This window comes from Dreissena polymorpha, chromosome 9, assembly GCF_020536995.1.
Source record: "Dreissena polymorpha isolate Duluth1 chromosome 9, UMN_Dpol_1.0, whole genome shotgun sequence".
NCBI lineage: Eukaryota > Metazoa > Mollusca > Bivalvia > Myida > Dreissenidae > Dreissena > Dreissena polymorpha.
In genome coordinates this window covers 45515431-45534009 of record NC_068363.1, presented here as the reverse complement: position 1 = coordinate 45534009, position 18579 = coordinate 45515431, and the positions used below count along the sequence as shown (strand labels likewise).

Genomic DNA, 18579 nt, shown 5'->3' with positions numbered 1-18579 from the left:
GCCGTGGCGTAGTGGATATTAGAGCTGTAACGATTCGATTCGATGCATCGAAAAACCGGTTCAACGTCGCCATTTCGATTTCGATACCAATACGGCCAATTACGATTTGATTCACTGCAATCCTGATTGATCTGCATTTTAAACCTTACTTTCCATAACCGTCGTCTTCTTTCTTGTCATTTGTAATACGTCTTGTGATTGGTCAATAGCCAGTATGGTATCAAATGAATGAATGAATAACATGCCGAGCATTTCATCAGGCGGTAAAATGGCTCCTTCAGTCGTGCTGAAAGACTCTGCGTCAAAATTTAAATAAAAAGTATTGGAACATTTCAGGTTTCAAGAAGATTCTGCTGCAAAGGCAACAGTCAAAACATGTTTTGTTGACGTGAATTACCCTAAATATGGAAGCACTACAAATTTGAGGCAACATTTAAAGAGAAAACACTCGGTTGAAATTTCAGATGTGATACATTGTGCATTATATGTTATTTAAGAATAACTCAACTTTTGTTCAATAAATGTGTTACTTATAAAACAATGTTGCGTTTTAAAATTTAAATTGTATTTTAAAAATTAAACGCTTTAAATGTACAACATAATATGTTAATAACAAATACCAAACATATAAATTCATGCCCTGGACAAACCAATTATGAAATAGTTTGCAAAATAAGCAGCAAATAGTTTAGTTTGAATCGAATCGAAAATAATCGAATCAGACCATTTGGTATCGAAATCGAATCGAATGATGAGCACATCGTTACAGCTCTAGTGAATATGGTGTCAGCCTAGTGATCTCAAGGTCACAGGATGGGCACATCGTTACAGCTCTAGTGAATATGGTGTCAGCCTAGTGATCTCAAGGTCACAGGATGGGCACATCGTTACAGCTCTAGTGAATATGGTGTCAGCCTAGTGATTTTGAGGTCGAATGATGGGCACATTGTTACAGCTCTAGTGAAAATGGTGTCAGCCTAGTGATCTCGAGGTCACAGTTGGGCACATCGTTACAGCTCTAGTGAATATGGTGTCAGCCTAGTGATCTTGAGGTCGAATGATGGGCACATTGTTACAGCTCTAGTGAATATGGTGTCAGCCTAGTGATCTTGAGGTCGAATGATGGGCACATTGTTACAGCTCTAGTGAAAATGGTGTCAGCCTAGTGATCTTGAGGTCGAATGATGGGCACATTGTTACAGCTCTAGTGAAAATGGTGTCAGCCTAGTGATCTTGAGGTCGAATGATGGGCACATTGTTACAGCTCTAGTGAAAATGGTGTCAGCCTAGTGATCTCGAGGTCACAGGTTCAATCCTCACTGTTCCCCCAAAGACATCAAGAACTAGTAATAGTCCCAGGAAACAGACTCGAGAGCATTTCAAAGCCTAAGGTTAAAACTCAAACATCATCAGTGAACACCAAATTGAGCATGATTGTTAACCTCATCTCAAAAACTGAATAAAAGCTCTATGTTGGGTAAGACTATGGACTGATGCCATTAAGTCATGACTTACCTCTATGTTGGGTAAGACTTTGGACTGATGCCATTAAATCATGACTTACCTCTATGTTGGGTAAGACTATGGACTGATGCCATTAAGTCATGACAAACAATAGCCTAGTTACACATAAACAAACTAAAATAAGCCACACTGGAAAAACAAGGCTTAATGCATCTGGATAAAGTGTTGTCCAAGATTAGCCTGTGAAGTCTGCAAAGGCTAATCACTGACAAAACTTTCTGCCTAAACTTGATTTGCCCTTAGAAAAAACTTCCTTCAAAATGATATTACGATAAAAGCGGAGTGTTGTCCCTTATAAGCCGGTGTAAACTGCACAGGCTAATCTGGGATGACACTTAACACACATGCACTAAGCCCTGTTTTCCCTGACCCCAACTCAAGCTCTGACTTGTACATCCTCCTACCTCGTTTGGCCATCTCTGTTTCTATGAAGTCCAGACACACGTCCTCCTCACAGATATCGTAGGGCATGTTCCCATCTGCGTTGACTGCCAGCAGCTCTGCTCCTCTGTAATAGTGGCCCAGTATTAGGTGGAACTGATAATTAGGCTTCCAATTTAAACCATTTATGCCTAGTAGACTCTCCCATCCTTCGAAATTGGATCAATTTATTTCCAAAATTAGTGATGTCTAGTATATTTATTTCTATGTTTAGAATATTTCTTTCAGAAATTTCTTTAAGCAAACAGTGCAGACCCTGATGAGATGCTGCATCATGCGGCGTCTCATCTGGGTCTACGCTGTTTGCCAAGGCCTTTTTTCTAGACGCTAGGCATAAATGGGTGAAAGGTAGGACTTATTTCATGTCCATTTTTTAAGAGGAACGCATTTAGTGTGTAATTATTAGGTGTAGCACACTTTAATCCTTCAATTAATCGTGGAACTTATTTAGAGTCCTATTATTAGGAAACACCCATTAAGTCTCAAACTATTAGGTGGAATGAATTTAGTGTCCAATTATTAGATGGAATGAATTTAGTGTCCAATTACTAGGTATAATTATTTTAGTGTGCAATTATTATGTGGAATGATTATAGTTTTCAATTATGACGTGGAATGAATTTAGTGTCCAATTATTTGGTTTAAGGAACTTAGTGTTCCATCATTAAGTGGAATGAATTTAGGTTCCAATTATAAGGTGGAATGAATTAAGTGTTCAATCATTATGTGGAATGAATTAAGTGTCCAATTACTATGTATAATAATTTTAGTGTGCAATTATTAGGTGGAATGATTTTAGTGTCCAACTATTAGGTGGAATAATTTTAGTGTCCCATCATTAGGTGGAATGAACTTAGTGTTCCATCATTAAGTGAAATGGATTTAGGTTCCAATTATAAGGTGGAATGAATTAAGTGTTCAATCATTATGTGGAATGAATTTAGTGTCCAATTACTATGTACAATTATTTTAGTGTGCAATTATTAGGTGGAATGATTTTAGTGTCCAATTATTAGGTGGAATTAATTTAGTGTCCAATTATTAGATAGAATGAATGTAGTGTTCAGTTATTAGGTGGAATGAATTTATTGTTCAATCATTATGTGGAATGAATTTAGTGTCCAATTACTAGGTATAATTATTTTAGTGTGCAATTATTAGTTGGAATGATTTTAGTGTCCAATTATTAGATGGAATGATTTTAGTGTCCAATTATTAGGTGGAATGAATTTAGTGTCCAATTATAAGCTGGAATGACTTTAGTGTCCAATTATTAGGTGGAATGAATTTTGGTTCCAATTATAAGGTGGAATGAATTTAGTGTCCAAACATTATGTGGAATGAATTTAGTGTCCAATTATTAGGTGGAATTATTTTAGTGTCCAATTATTAGCTGGAATGAATTTAGGTTCCAATTATTAGGTGGAATGAATTTAGGTTCCAATTATTAGGTGGAATGAATTTAGTGTTCAGTTATTAGTCGGAACACATTCAGTGTACAATTATTAGGTGTAACAATTTGTTTAGTGTCTTTTTAAAAGGTGGAATACATCAATTGTCCTATTATTAGGTAGAAAGCGTTCAATTGTTAGATGGCGAGCATTTATAATCCAATTATAAGGCAGGACTCATTTTATGTAAAATTATTAAGAGGAACACAGGTAATGCACGATGTTAAGGAAGAACTTTTAACTCAATTATAAACAGTTTGTGTAAGCCTCAGTTGCCTAACAGGCAAATACAAAGTGATGTATGTTCTGCTAACATCATTCATAATAGTATTTTTTATATGAAAAAGTGCTGTTTCTAAATCAATCATAATTTCTGTCAAGATTTTTAATGAGTGGATCATTTAAATTAAATATTTTTTAATTAAAATTGAATAACTTTTATGAGAATATTTACTCAAAAACAAGAGCCCTTTCTTAAGTGGAAGGCATGTTTTAACTGAATTGATACCTATCTCCTGCTTTTCATTTATTAAATACAAATATTTTTTTGCATTAACTACTTCTACAATTTTACTACTAATTTTCACGAAAAAAACAACCAATGGAATTATGACAACACTAATACAAACTTTTTTTTATTGGATTGGTACATGTATAAAGCTTAAAGTTATAAATTTAATTTAAAACGGGTAATCAAATCATCCGGCTGTAGGATGTACTTTTGTTACTCACCAAGCCAAGGCATTCATACAAATTGCTGAAGAATCCCCTCACAGTAATTAAGGTGATGAATGAGTTTTCCACAGAATAATGAAGATTTCATGTGACAAGTGTGACAATTGTAACAATGATAGGAACAGGGACAACAAATTAGGACTCAATTCTTCTCAAAATGTTTTTGTCCAATCCCTGATTCAATCCCTTAATTTACTCAGAAAGCATAACAAATAAAACATTGCCAGAAAGTCTCCGTATGCATGTCACAAGACATGGTTGAGCAAAGACAAATGATGTTCAAAGTTAAATGATATTAAAATCCACATTGGGTAACAATCTCTCAGCAAATGTAACATCATTTACATCTTAAAGACATGTTTTTCTGTTTGTGATGAAATGCAATCTACATCTCATAAACAAGTTATCTCATTATGTAAGCTGTTTTCTGCCAGGACACCAGTTCTAGCTTGTTAAGAAATTGCATGGCCCTTGGCACAACAAGTTTTTGCTCATCAAAATTAACTTGAGTTTGTCACAATAGTGACAAAGATTACCCAAAATGCTGTTTGTCTTAGTATGAAGCAATGCCAAAGTTGTAACAAGGGCATAATCTTTGGAAACTGTACATAAAATTTAACCATTTCCCTGTCAAAAGCAAAGAAAAAAAGGCTATGTGCAAACAGCATAAAACCAGAAAAGCCTGAGAGAAACTTGCAGTCTGTTCAGATTTTATGCTGTTTGCTGCTCATCAGTAGATCTATCTAATCGTTGAAAATGAAACCTTTAAAACTTGAATCTAGTAAGAAAGGTCTTTAATTAAATTTAACTTTCTAAGGCACTACAAATGCGTAAAAATACGTATCTAAGTGGTAAAGGATTGAAGGTTAACATAGAGAGATTACACAGTTGGTGTCATGATGGAAAAAGTTTATCTTGTAAAAGTTTTAAATCTGATGAGGCTTAGAAAATATTTTTGTTCCATTTTGGAATTACTTTCTCCCTTCCAGTGTCTACCCGGTATTCTATTTATCTACTTTTTACTAAATTACATTTTGAAAGCACTTTTGTTAAATGTTAAATGTAAGGCTTTTGACAATATGTTTTATAACCAGTTTCTACCCAAACTCGGGTTGCATTTGTGCGTACTGTCCAAAAACTAGCCTTTGTTTCATCCCATCACTTCTTTCATTGTTATCTTAAAACAAAGACTAATAACTCTAAAAACATGATAGATTATTGTATCCATCTTAATCAACATTCTGATGAGGCAGTATATTGACTTTAAGGAAATGCAATTGGATCATTCCTACATCATGCAGTGGAGTTGTTTACAAACTAGAATGCAATATATCTGAATGTAAAAGGAATGCCCATGAATATGTCTAGTGTTTTTTTGTTTTTGGATGGATAAGAAGAGTAACATTTAGTCCAATCAAACAGTGAAAGGAATCCTTCATTGTATTTGAGCTTTGTTCTGGGAAGACAATTAAGGCTTAATTTGTGTGAGTAAAGGCTTAATTTGTGTGTCAATTATGGCTTAATTTGTGTGAGTAAAGGCTTAATTTGTGTGTCAATTATGGCTTAATTTGTGTGAGTAAAGGCTTAATTTGTGTGTCAATTATGGCTTAATTTGTGTAAGTAAAGGCTTAATTTGTGTGTCAATTATGGCTTAATTTGTGTGAGTAAAGTGACGTCCCAGATGAGCCTCTGCAGTCCACCCAGGCTAATCAGGGACAACACTGCAGTCCACCCAGGCTAATCAGGGACAACACTGCAGTCCACCCAGGCTAATCAGGGACAACACTACAGTCCACCCAGGCTAATCAGGGACAACACTGCAGTCCACCCAGGCTAATCAGGGACAACACTGCAGTCCACCCAGGCTAATCAGGGACAACACTGCAGTCCACCCAGGCTAATCAGGGACAACACTGCAGTCCACCCAGGCTAATCAGGGACAACACTGCAGCCCACCCAGGCTAATCAGGGACAACACTGCAGTCCACCCAGGCTAATCAGGGACAACACTGCAGTCCACCCAGGCTAATCAGGGACAACACTGCAGTCCACCCAGGCTATTCAGGGACAACACTGCAGTCCACCCAGGCTAATCAGGGACAACACTGCAGTCCACCCAGGCTAATCAGGGACAACACTGCAGTCCACCCAGGCTAATCAGGGACAACACTGCAGTCCACCCAGGCTAATCAGGGACAACACTGCAGTCCACCCAGGCTAATCAGGGACAACACTGCAGTCCACCCAGGCTAATCAGGAACAACACTGCAGTCCACCCAGGCTAATCAGGGACAACACTTTCCATATGGAATATTGGGTTCAAATGAAGTCTATTCTAAACTAAACTCCATTCTATATGAGAAGTGTCATCCCTGATTAGCCTGTGCAACTGTACACTTTTAGAAAAAAATAATTGTTGATTTGTTTTGGAATTTACTGGGAGTCTCAAGTTAACTCTTTGGAAATCAGGGTAGAAATGCAAATAGAAACATTAAGTATATTTTCTTGTTCCACCTAAATTTCTTTGGCAAATTATTCAGTCTTGGATTAAACAAATTCAGAATGTCAAGGATTCTGAACAGGTGGCACAGTAAGACACAGTAAAAAGATTTAGCAGCACTCAGTGAAAAAAGGGCTTAATGCATGTGACAAAAGTATCGCCCCACATTAGCCTCTTCAGTCGGCACAGGCCAATCAGGGAAACACTTTCCTCTTTTATAGAATATTATTTTTTATTGGAAGACAATTCCAAAAAAAAAGTTCCATTCTAGGTGGAAAGCATCCATGATTAGCCTGTGTGGACTGCACAGGCTAATCTGGGACAACACTTAGAGCACATGCATCAAGCCCTGTTTTTCTAAAGCAATGCTCAATTATATTTAAATTTTTACTGAGACGACTGCATTAGTGTGATCCCACTCCTACTCACAATTTAAACACCACATCATCATAAAGGCCTTCACTTAAGTTTCTTTTTAAAAGAACTGAGACAATTTCATCTGTTTCTAAAAACAGTATCCCTGTAAATGGAAAATGATGCATGTTTTTGAAAATACAATTATGATAAATGCATGACACAACTGAATATTGAGGCAATACATATCATTATTACATCCATCAGAATGTGATATTAACATGCAATGTCTCCAGTTTTATGACTTTGTTTTGCATGGCATCACGGACTATAAAAACCATACGGATTGAAAAATTACGATCTGTCATCATGCAATCATCTCTATTACCATACATAGAAGTGCATAAATATTGAGTTATTTTTTAAATATAGGGTTCACATTTGAAATACAAATTAACCCATTTCATTCCTAATATGGTTTTATTTGTACCGCCATATCATGCATTTTATTAATAATAAATATAAAAACAAACAAAGTCCTTTCTTGCCTTATACAGGTCAAACATGAAGTATAGACTAGATCAATCAACATTGTGTGAAGATGCAAAATGAATTGTTTCCATTTATCAATTCAAAACAATAGTTGCTCTATGAAAATTAGGTTGAGCCATCCTAAATTGGACATCAATTGTCATGAGACTTCGCTTAAAGGCTTAGTCCAGGGCAGCTGTCTGCAGATTGAAACTTATAATGTTTAACACGCACTGACCGACCAACAAAAAGGCCAACAGAGCGACTCCAATAACCCCCCTCTACAACTTCATTCCTGAGGTTCTTCTGAACAAATAAACAAACAAACAGTCAAATAGATCTGCTACTCACTTCTCTATCAACAGTTTACACAGGTGAACATGTCCACAGGTGGCTGCAGCGTGCAGGGGCGTCCACATCTCGCTGTCCCGGGAATTAACGTTGGCACCGAACTCCATCAGCAGCTTGAGCATTACTTCACTATCATCGATACAGCACTAAAATGACAAAGATACAGCACTGAAATAACAAAGATACAGCACTAAAATGACAAAGATACCGCACTGAAATGACAAAGATACAGCACTAAAATGACAAAGATACCGCACTGAAATGACAAAGATACAGCACTAAAATGACAAATACCGCACTGAAATGACAAAGATACAGCACTAAAATGACAAAGATACCGCACTGAAATAACAAAGATACAGCAGCACTGAAATGACAAAGATACCGCACTGAAATGACAAAGATACCGCACTGAAATGAAAAAGATACAGCACTAAAATGACAAAGATACCGCACTGAAATGACAAAGATACAGCACTAAAATGACAAAAATACCGCACTGAAATGACAAAGATACAGCACTAAAATGACAAAGATACCGCATTGAAATGACAAAGATACAGCACTAAAATAACAAAGATACCGCACTGAAATGACAAAGATACAGCACTGAAATGACAAAGATACAGCACTAAAATGACAAAGATACCGCACTGAAATGACAAAGATACAGCACTGAAATGACAAAGATACAGCACTGAAATGACAAAGATACAGCACTGAAATAACAAAGATACAGCACTGAAATAACAAAGATACAGCACTGAAATGACAAAGATATAGAACTGAAATGACAAAGATACAGAACTGAAATGACAAAGATAAAGTACTGAAATGACAAAGATATAGAACTGAAATGACAAAGATACAGAACTGAAATAACAAAGATACAGCACTGAAATGACAAAGATACAGTACTGAAATGACAAAGATGCAGCACTGAAATGACAAAGATACATAACTGAAATGACAAAGATACAGTACTGAAATGACATTGATACAGAACTAAAATGACATTGATACAGAACTGAAATGACATCTTTACAGCACTGAAATGACATCGATACAGTAATGAAATGAAATTGATACAGCACTGAAATGACAAAGATACAGAACTGAAATAACAACGATACAGCACTGAAATGACAAAGATACAGAACTGAAATAACAAAGATACAGAACTGAAATGACAAAGATACAGTACTGAAATGACAAAGATATAGAACTGAAATGACATTGATACAGAACTGAAATGACATATATACAGCACTGAAATGACATCGATACAGTAATGAAATGAAATTGATACAGCACTGAAATGATATTGATACAGCACTGAAATGACATTGACACAGCACTGAAATTTGCCTGTGTTAACTGAACAGGCTGATAGGAGACTGTAACACTTTACTAGCGTGAATCAAGCCCTAGTTTTCCAGAATGTGGCTCAATTGGTTTGGCAATTCAGTGATTTTTTTTGCTTTAATTTGTTACAGCCTGTGCCATTTGAATTGGGAAAATTAGCGCGATAAACCGTGAAATTGGGAAAAATAGCGCGATAAACCATGAAATTGGGAAATATTAAGCATTATAAATAGGATTATAAGTAACAGAAGTGATATTGTTTTTAAGTGCATGTTGAGGGAGTTTTCTAGAAAAGGAGTCTGGTCAAATTGGTGTTTTTTTTAATCAATAAAAGTGGCAAGTTTGGGAATGATTTATGGACAAAAATGACTAAATTCAAGTTATATATTATGTAAGATGTTTAAAAAATAAAGTTGAGACCTAGATTTAAGAAATCAAAATTAAGTTATATGAGACTTCTTTCTACAAAAAAAAAAATAAATGAATAATTTTTTTTTTATTTATTTTTTTTTTTTTTTAAAGTTGGGCTTTTTTTGGGAAATTTTGGTCAGAATTTTGGGAAAAAACGTGTATTTTTGCGATTGGGAAGCAGCCGAAATTCAGCTGTAAATTTGAGCAAAAAAAATCACTGCAATTGGTCACTTACCAAAATAAAAACGCTGCAAGCTGCTAATTTGATTTTAATTAACATTAAACTAGTGACCTAAAAATCAATAGGGGTCATCTGCGAGTCACGATCAATGTACCTATGAAGTGTCATGATCCTAGGCAAAAGCGTACTTGAGTTATCATCCGAAAATCATTTTATTATTTCAGGTCACCGTGACCTTGACCTTTGACCTTGTGACCTCAAAATCAATAGGGGTCATCTGCAAGTCATGATCAATCTACCTATGAAGTTTCATGATCCTAGGCGTATGCGTTCTCGAGTTATCATCCGAAAACCATTTTACTATTTCGGGTCACCGTGACCTTGACCTTTGACCTAGTGACCTCAAAATCAATAGGGGTCATCTGCGAGTTATGATCAATCAACCCATGAAGTTTCATGATCCTAGGCATATGCATTCTTGAGTTATCATCCGGAAACCATTTTACTATTTCGGGTCACCGTGACCTTGACCTTTGACCTAGTGACCTCAAAATCAATAGGGGTCATCTGCAAGTCATGATCAATCTACCCATGAAGTTTCATGATCCTAGGCATATGCGTTCTTGAGTTATCATTCAAAAACCATTTTACTATTTTAGGTCACCGTGACCTTGACCTTTGACCTAGTGACCTCAAAATCAATAGGGGTCATCTGCGAGTCATGATCAATGTACCTATGAAGTTTCATGATCCTAGGCCCAAGCGTTCTTGAGTTATCGTCTGACAACCACCTGGTGGACGTACCGACCGACCGACCGACATGAGCAAAGCAATATACCCCCTCTTCTTCGAAGGGGGGCATAAAAAGTGTTTGTTATACGTATTAAAGTAAATGCATATGCATTTGTTACCCACATATTGATCAAGAAAATTCTCTTAGAGAATTCCCTTTTATACTTAATAGATCAAAAGCAGAACATGTTTTAGTCATACATTAGTAAGTAGGGCTGTCACGATACGCCGTAAGCGTACCGCGGTATATTGTGGTACAGCAACACTGTATCGCGGTACGTACCGCGATATTTTACAGAATATGTATCTGTAAAGAAAACAGTTTACAAACTTTATTAAACACAATAATCAGAAAACACGGGTATCATAGTATGACTAGAAACTGTAAAAGAAACTGTAATAAACTTGATAGAAGTAGTCATTGTTATTGTTATTGTTATTCGCGTCTTTTTCTAAAATGTCCGCCATGTTGTTTACAATAGCTGTGACTACGACCTGTGTAAATCGAACGCTTCAAGGGCATGTTTAAAATGCGGAGTCAGCAGGCCCAGTTTTGAAAATCCGTAGCGTTCTGATTCTTCCTCGACTTATTCATAATCTAAAGATAACATGATTTGGAAGTGCCATGCTTTGAACGATCGATATTCTAAAGAAAGAAAATAAGAAATAGAGTAAACATCTTTTGGATAATTATGAACTTATTTGCAAAGGAAATCTAACCCAAATTCAAAAAAAGGTACGGACCCATACATTGCCGTATTTTAAACGTGAAAGTTAAACATCTACCAGTGGAAGCGCTTGCTTGACCTGGATATTAACGGATTATTTATTTAGCCCTTTTGAATCGCTTCTACAGTTTTCAAAACGATATCTATATCAAAATAATTATGTAATGTATTTATATATGTGCTAATATAATAATATTAAACAAGGGACAAAATTGTCACAAAACCAGGTTTTCATTGTGAAAAAAAAATCTGATAAAGGGAGAAAACTCAAACTGAACTTTTGAAATGACCAAAAAAAATTAACCCCCTTTGTAAGTTTTTTTTTTTTTTTTTAATCTATTTTTAGTCGTGGCGACCTTGACATTGGAGATATTGACGTGATTCTTTCGTGGGACACACCGTCCCATGATGGTGAACAAATGTGCCAAATGATTTTAAAATCTCACAATGAATGACATAGTTATGGCCAGGACAAGCTCATTTATGGCCATTTTTGACCTTTGAACTCAAAGTGTGACCTTGACCTTGGAGATATCGACGTAATTATTTCGCGCGACACACCGTCCAATGATGGTGAACAAATGTGCCAAATGATTTTAAAATCTGACGATGAACGACATAGTTATGGCTCGGACAAGCTCATTTATGGCCATTTTTGACCTTTGAACTCAAAGTGTGACCTTGACCTTGGAGATATCGACGTAATTATTTCGCGCGACACACCGTCCAATGATGGTGAACAAATGTGCCAAATGATTTTAAAATCTGACAATGAACGACATAGTTATGGCCCGGACAAGCTTATTAAGCCAGCCTGCCAGCCCGCCAGCCAGCCAGCCCGCCAGCCAGCCAGCCAGCCCGCCCGCATTCGCCAATCTAATAACCAGTTTTTTCCTTCGGAAAACCTGGTTAAAAAACCGGTGCGGCAACGCCGTACCGCGGTGCGATTTTTTTCACGACATGCACCGCGATATACCGGTATACCGGTGAATCGTGACAGCCCTATTAGTAAGCCACACTTCTGTAAATCATTTAATCACCTTGTCATAATATTTCTTTGCCAGATTATTAATAAGATTTGTTCAAGTATCCCCACAAGACATAAGAAATGGGTCATCCCTGAGTTTACGACTTTCAACCAGGAAAAATGCTTAAGAAATATTATGCCACTAATTTGCTTTGGCATTTTTTATATGAGAAGCCAAATAGTGCAGTTAAGCATATCTGATTTGATTTATTACAAGCCTGATTAAATTGTTACCAATGCAAGAGATGTATCCTGAATATACTTCAATATTTGTAAATGTTTGTATCCAATTTACCAGGAAGAAAAATCCACATCAAAAGCATGCCTAATCTCTTAAAAGTCTGAGTACAGGTCGCAAAAAGCTAAAACACAAACTTTTACATATAAAAAATATGAAAGTGCTTGGCCAAATAGCACTAGATAAGCTTCAGCAAGAGTTACCAAAAGTGCTTTGTATCAGAAAGGAACATAAATGATAAATGACAATGAAACTGTTGACATCCAAGCAATCTTCCTAATGGACCCAGTCAACTGGGTGATAACTGTGTCCTATACTCACACACAAACACTTTTCTTCAGCATTTATTTACAATTCTTTTAACAGTTCATAGTCTATTGCATGGATTTCATGTTAATAAAATGCTTGATTGTCTATGCTTTATTTTCAAAACAGCTTGCAACATAAGCAAGGATTTTCTTAAATTTGTTTTAATTAAATTGGTGGCATAATTATTTGACAGAGATATTCAGGGAATGCATTACAATCAAACACAAAGGGGTTGTTTTTTGTTCTGTTTTAGTATGACTGCTTGTCATTCATCATTAAGGCACACAATATGTTTGTGGACTCTGATACAGATTCTGAAAGAAGAGGGTCAAAGGGCCTAAGGCACTCAGACACCAAGAAACTAAACTGTTCCAAGTACCGGTAGGTAGTGTTCAATCAGAGCTACAGATAAGCTTTTTAGGGTAATTGGGTAATACCCTTCAAAATAAGAATGAATTGGGTAATGGAAAACGTGATTGGGTATCCAAAAGTATGAAACCCGCTCATATAAAAAAATAATTGGGTATTTGTACCAAAACAAACAAGTGAATGGGGTAATTGCATTAAAACATGAATTTAGCTTCTCAAAACCTTACCTACATAAAGTCACTGTTATGTATTCAATTGCAGTAAAGGTTGTTCCATCTTTCTGCTACCAGATTCAACAATCTGAAGCCAATAGAATTTCTCAACCCACTCATCGAATGTGTTTCTAATTGTTTTTGTTCCAATATGGGCCAGTACTTTTGTTTTGGAAACATAACACACCCCATCATAGGGGGCTGGAATGGTGTTTGGATAGTATAATATAGTGTATTTTGACCTAAAATGCCCAAAACCAAAATTAAATATAATAATAGTCTTACGGGTTTTAACTCATTTGTTTTATTTTGTGACAGCCATCAATCAGAGTCCGGTTGCATTGCCAAACAAGATGTGTTTGTGAAACACAATGTCCCCCTATATGATGTTTGACCTTGAAGGATGACCTTGACCTTGTGAAGGATGACCTTGACCTTTCACCACTCAAAATGTGCAGCTCTATGAGATTCACATGCATGCCAAATATCAAGTTGCTATCTTCAATATTGCAAAAGTATTCATAAAATAAGCGATTTGGGCCACATATATTTGACCTCTGACCTTGAAGGATGACCTTGACCTTTCACCACTCAAAATGTGCAGCTCCATGAGATGCACATGCATGCCAAATATCAAGTTGCTATCTTCAATATTGCAAAAGTATTTATAAAATAAGCGATTTGGGCCACATATATTTGACCTCTGACCTTGAAGGATGACCTTGACCTTGACCTTTCACCACTCAAAATGTGCAGCTCCATGAGATACACATGCAAGCCAAATATCAAGTTGCTATCTTCAATATTGCAAAAGTATTCATAAAATGAGTGATTTTGGCCACATATATTTGACCTCTGACCTTGAAGGATGACCTTGACCTTTCACCACTCAAAATGTGCAGCTTCATGAGATACACATGCATGCCAAATATGAAGTTGCTATCTTCAATATAGCAAAAGTTATTGCAAAATGTTAAAGTTGGCGCAAACAGACCAACAGACCAACGGACCAACAGACCAACAGACAGGGCAAAAACAATATGTCCCCCACTACTATAGTGGGGGACATAAAAATAATACAAATTAACCACTTTGGCATTTAGATCTAGCTAAGACATAGCTCTATCAATAAACAATAACAACTTTTAGCACAAGGCACTGAAAATCTTATTTTGGAGAACTAGGGTTAGGGTTAGGGTTACTATTATTATATTAAAAATTATTTTTTGGCATTTTCGGTCTTAACACACGTTATTATACTATCTCAACACGGTTCCAGCCCCCTGTTCACCCCATCAACATGTTCATCTAAAATACTTCAGCAGATGTCCACGGAACAAAACATGGAGTTAATAATGTCATTAACTATGTCCTTTGCAATTGTTTAAGATTTGGATTTATTTACCACGACAAAGGAATCTATACGTTTTTTTGTACTTTTGCGGAACTTTTCGTCTGCCTCGAGACGCCATTTTGTTTGACTCGCATGTGTTATCATCTAAACGATTGGTAAATACGTTACCAGATAAAACAGGCGCTTGTCGATTAAGACTCGAGTCAAAACGGCCAAAACAAAACGGGATTTTTCATTACGCATAGAAGGCGGCTCGAATTGGGTATAGGCGATTTGTTTTGCGTACCGGTACGCACAGATTTTGAAAAAAATTGCGTATCCACCTATTTTTGATTGCGTATTTACTCAAATACGCAGCTTATCTGTAGCTCTGTGTTCAATATCAATAGGTTTCACAATAGACATATAAGAACAGGATTGGGATATGAGAGCAACCACAGGGGAGGAAAATGCCCTACCCACCTTACACAGTGAGCAACCACAGGGGAGGAAAATGCCCTACCCACCTTACACAGTGAGCTACCACAGAGGAGAAAAATGCCCTACCCACCTTACACAGTGAGCAGCCACAGGATAGGAAAATGCCCTACCCACCTTACACAGTGAGCAACCACAGGGGAGAAAAATGCCCTACCCACCTTACACAGTGAGCAACCACAGGGGAGAAAAATGACCTACCCACCTTACACAGTGAGCAACCACAGGGGAGGAAAATGCCCTACCCACCTTACACAGTGAGCAACCACAGGGGAGGAAAATGCCCTACCCACCTTACACAGTGAGCAACCACAGGGGAGGAAAATGACCTACCCACCTTACACAGTGAGCAACCACAGGGGAGGAAAATGACCTACCCACCTTACACAGTTCAAATAAACAACCATAGGGGAATAAAATGCCCTACCCACCTTACACAGTTCAAATTAACTCATCATTTCTATATAGATCCTGCAAAGTTTATTACTTTTTTGTAAAATTTTTTGACTTTGGAAAGGAGGAAATCAGCTGAAATGAGGAGAAATTACACCCCTGTAAGAATGACTTCCCTAACAACTGGCCGCTACGTTTTCAATAAATCACAATCATTTTCAAACTCAACACAGATATTATAACAACATTTTTTTTTAATTTCTGACAAGATTTGACGATGAACATGTTAACATTTTCACTTCTAGAAAGTTCAATGGTTGTTTTATTATAGCAACATAAGGAAATATGCCCGCGTCATGGCCACCATGTTTTTCAATGGACATATATCACATCTAAAATGAAATCATCATAACATTACTGCCTCAATCCATTTCATGAAGATTGTGCAAACAGATGTTACTTACAGCGTTCAGACGATTTTCTTTAATATGACCTAATGACCTAGTTTTTTTTCCACAAACATGGCCTAGTTTTAAACACCTTGAAATATTATCGGGACTAGTGTTCTGACTTTATTTTGTGAAGACAAGGCAATAAATCTTGCCTCTAGAGTTTTCACAGGCTTTTTTATTTAACCTAATGACCTAGTTTTGAACCCCACATGATTTTGTCTCAAAGTGGGTGAATATATTATAAGGGCAAATGCTCTAAGTATAATGAAGACTAAGTAGTAATGAAAACTGTACAAATTGTTCTCAGGATAGTTAACACAAATAGTGTTTGTATGGCTTTCTTTTAGTTATCCCAACATTTTTCGGAGAAAAAGTGGGGATATTGTATTGATGTGCGTCTGTCCGTCCTGGCCACCTGCTTCTCCTACACTATTAGCACTAGAACCTTGAAACTTACATACATGGTAGCTATGAGCATATGTGCGACGGTGACAGTGAAGGAATTTTGATCTGACCCCTGGGTCAAAAGTTATGGGGGTTGGGGCGGGGCCGGGTCAGAGATTTTCACTCATTTTTATTATGTTATTTTACATTAACTTCTTTATTTCTGCACCGATTTACTTCAAATTGATACTGAGCCTCTCTTATGACACTAAGGTCAATCTCAACAATGCATGGCCCCATTACCAACCCTGGGGCGCCCCGGCCACATAGGCCACGCCCACCCAAAATTGCCTTTTACTATAATTTCTTCATTTCTACACCGATTCACTTCAATTTGATACTGAACCTCTCTTATAACAATACGGTCAATCTCAGCTATGCATGGCCCCATTACCAACCCTAGGGCACCCAGCCCACATTGGCCACGCCCACCCAAAATTGCCTTTTACTATAATATCTTCATTTCTACACATGATTCACTTCAAATTGATACTGAACCTCTCTTATGACAATACAGTTAATCTCAACTATGCATGGCGCCATTACCAACCCTGGGGCACCCCGCCCACATAGGCCACGCCCACCCAAAATTGCCTTTAACTATAATTTCTTCATTTCTACACCGTTTTACTTCAAATTGATACTGAACATCTCTTATGACAATACAGTCAATCTCAACTTTGTAAGGCCCCATTACCAACCCTGGGGCGCCCCGCCCATAATAAGCCACACCCACCCAAAATTGTCTTTTACTATAATTTCTTCATTTCTACACCGATTCACTTCTAATTGATACTGAAATTCTTTTATGACAATACGGTCAATCTCAACTATGTATGGCCCCATGACCAGCCCTAGGGGGCCCCGCCCACATAGGCCACGCCCACCCAAAATTGCCTTTTACTATAATTTCTTAATTTCTACACCAATTCACTTCAAATTGATCCTGAACCTCTCTTATGACAATACAGTTAATCTCATCTATGCATGGCCCCATTACCAACCCTAGGGCGCCCCGCCGACATAGGCCACGCCCACCCAAAATTGCCTTTTACTATAATATCTTCATTTCTACACCGATTCACTTCAAATTGATACTGAACCTCTTTTATGACAATACAGTCAATCTCAACTAAGCATGGCGCCATTACCAACCCTGGGGCGCCCCGCCCACATAGGCCACGCCCAACCAAAATTGCCTTTTACTATAATTTCTTCATTTCTACACCGCTTTACTTCAAATTGATACTGAACATCTCTTATGACAATAAGGTCAATCTCAACTATGCATGGCCCCTTTACCAACCCTGGGGCGTCCCGCCCATAATAGGCCACACCCACCCAAAATTGTCTTGTACTATAATTTCTTCATTTCTACACCGATTCACTTCTAATTGATACTGAACTTCTCTTATGACAATACGGTCAATCTCAACTATGCATGGACCCATTACCAACCATGGGGCGCCCCTGGGTCAAACATGAGGCGTGGGGATACGCGTCGGCCTCTGCTGCGCCATTTCTAGTTCTTTTTTTCACTGGTTCATACTTCACAAATTATATATGTCTATTACAGAAGGTCTAACTCATGACCAAATCGCAACAGACATAATGGTGTATTGACTGACCAAACCGGGCCAGACATGATGGTTAATTGACATCGTGGAAAAATCTGCAAAAACTTAACCTACAATATCATCCCAGACTATGCAACCTCAATCAGTCAGAGCTGACAAACAAGACAGGACAACAAGATGTCATACACCTCTGGCAACACATGCTGAATACACTGTGAACAACTTATTGAATTTGATAACATGTGATAACTGATCATAACTCACAGCTGAAATGATAGCAAAGACTGCATCCATGGCAACCAGTTTGTTATATATCTTAATCACAAAGAATTCTTAATCAATTTTTTTATCACATAATCCAGA

At 37.2% G+C, this 18579-nt stretch overlaps 1 protein-coding gene across 5 annotated transcripts in view; it reads right to left on the bottom strand.

Moving 5' to 3' along the window:
- Positions 1 to 18579, bottom strand: part of LOC127846349 (protein phosphatase 1 regulatory subunit 12A-like) — a 110279-nt gene that overhangs the window by 37332 nt on the left and 54368 nt on the right. For all 5 annotated transcript variants that reach the window (XM_052377521.1, XM_052377519.1, XM_052377522.1 and 2 more), the window contains exons 4-5: positions 7888 to 8033; positions 1929 to 2032 (exon numbers count right to left, since the gene is read on the bottom strand). In XM_052377521.1, coding sequence (XP_052233481.1) covers positions 1929 to 2032; positions 7888 to 8033 — 250 coding nt within the window. The remainder of the gene's footprint in view (positions 1 to 1928; positions 2033 to 7887; positions 8034 to 18579) is intronic.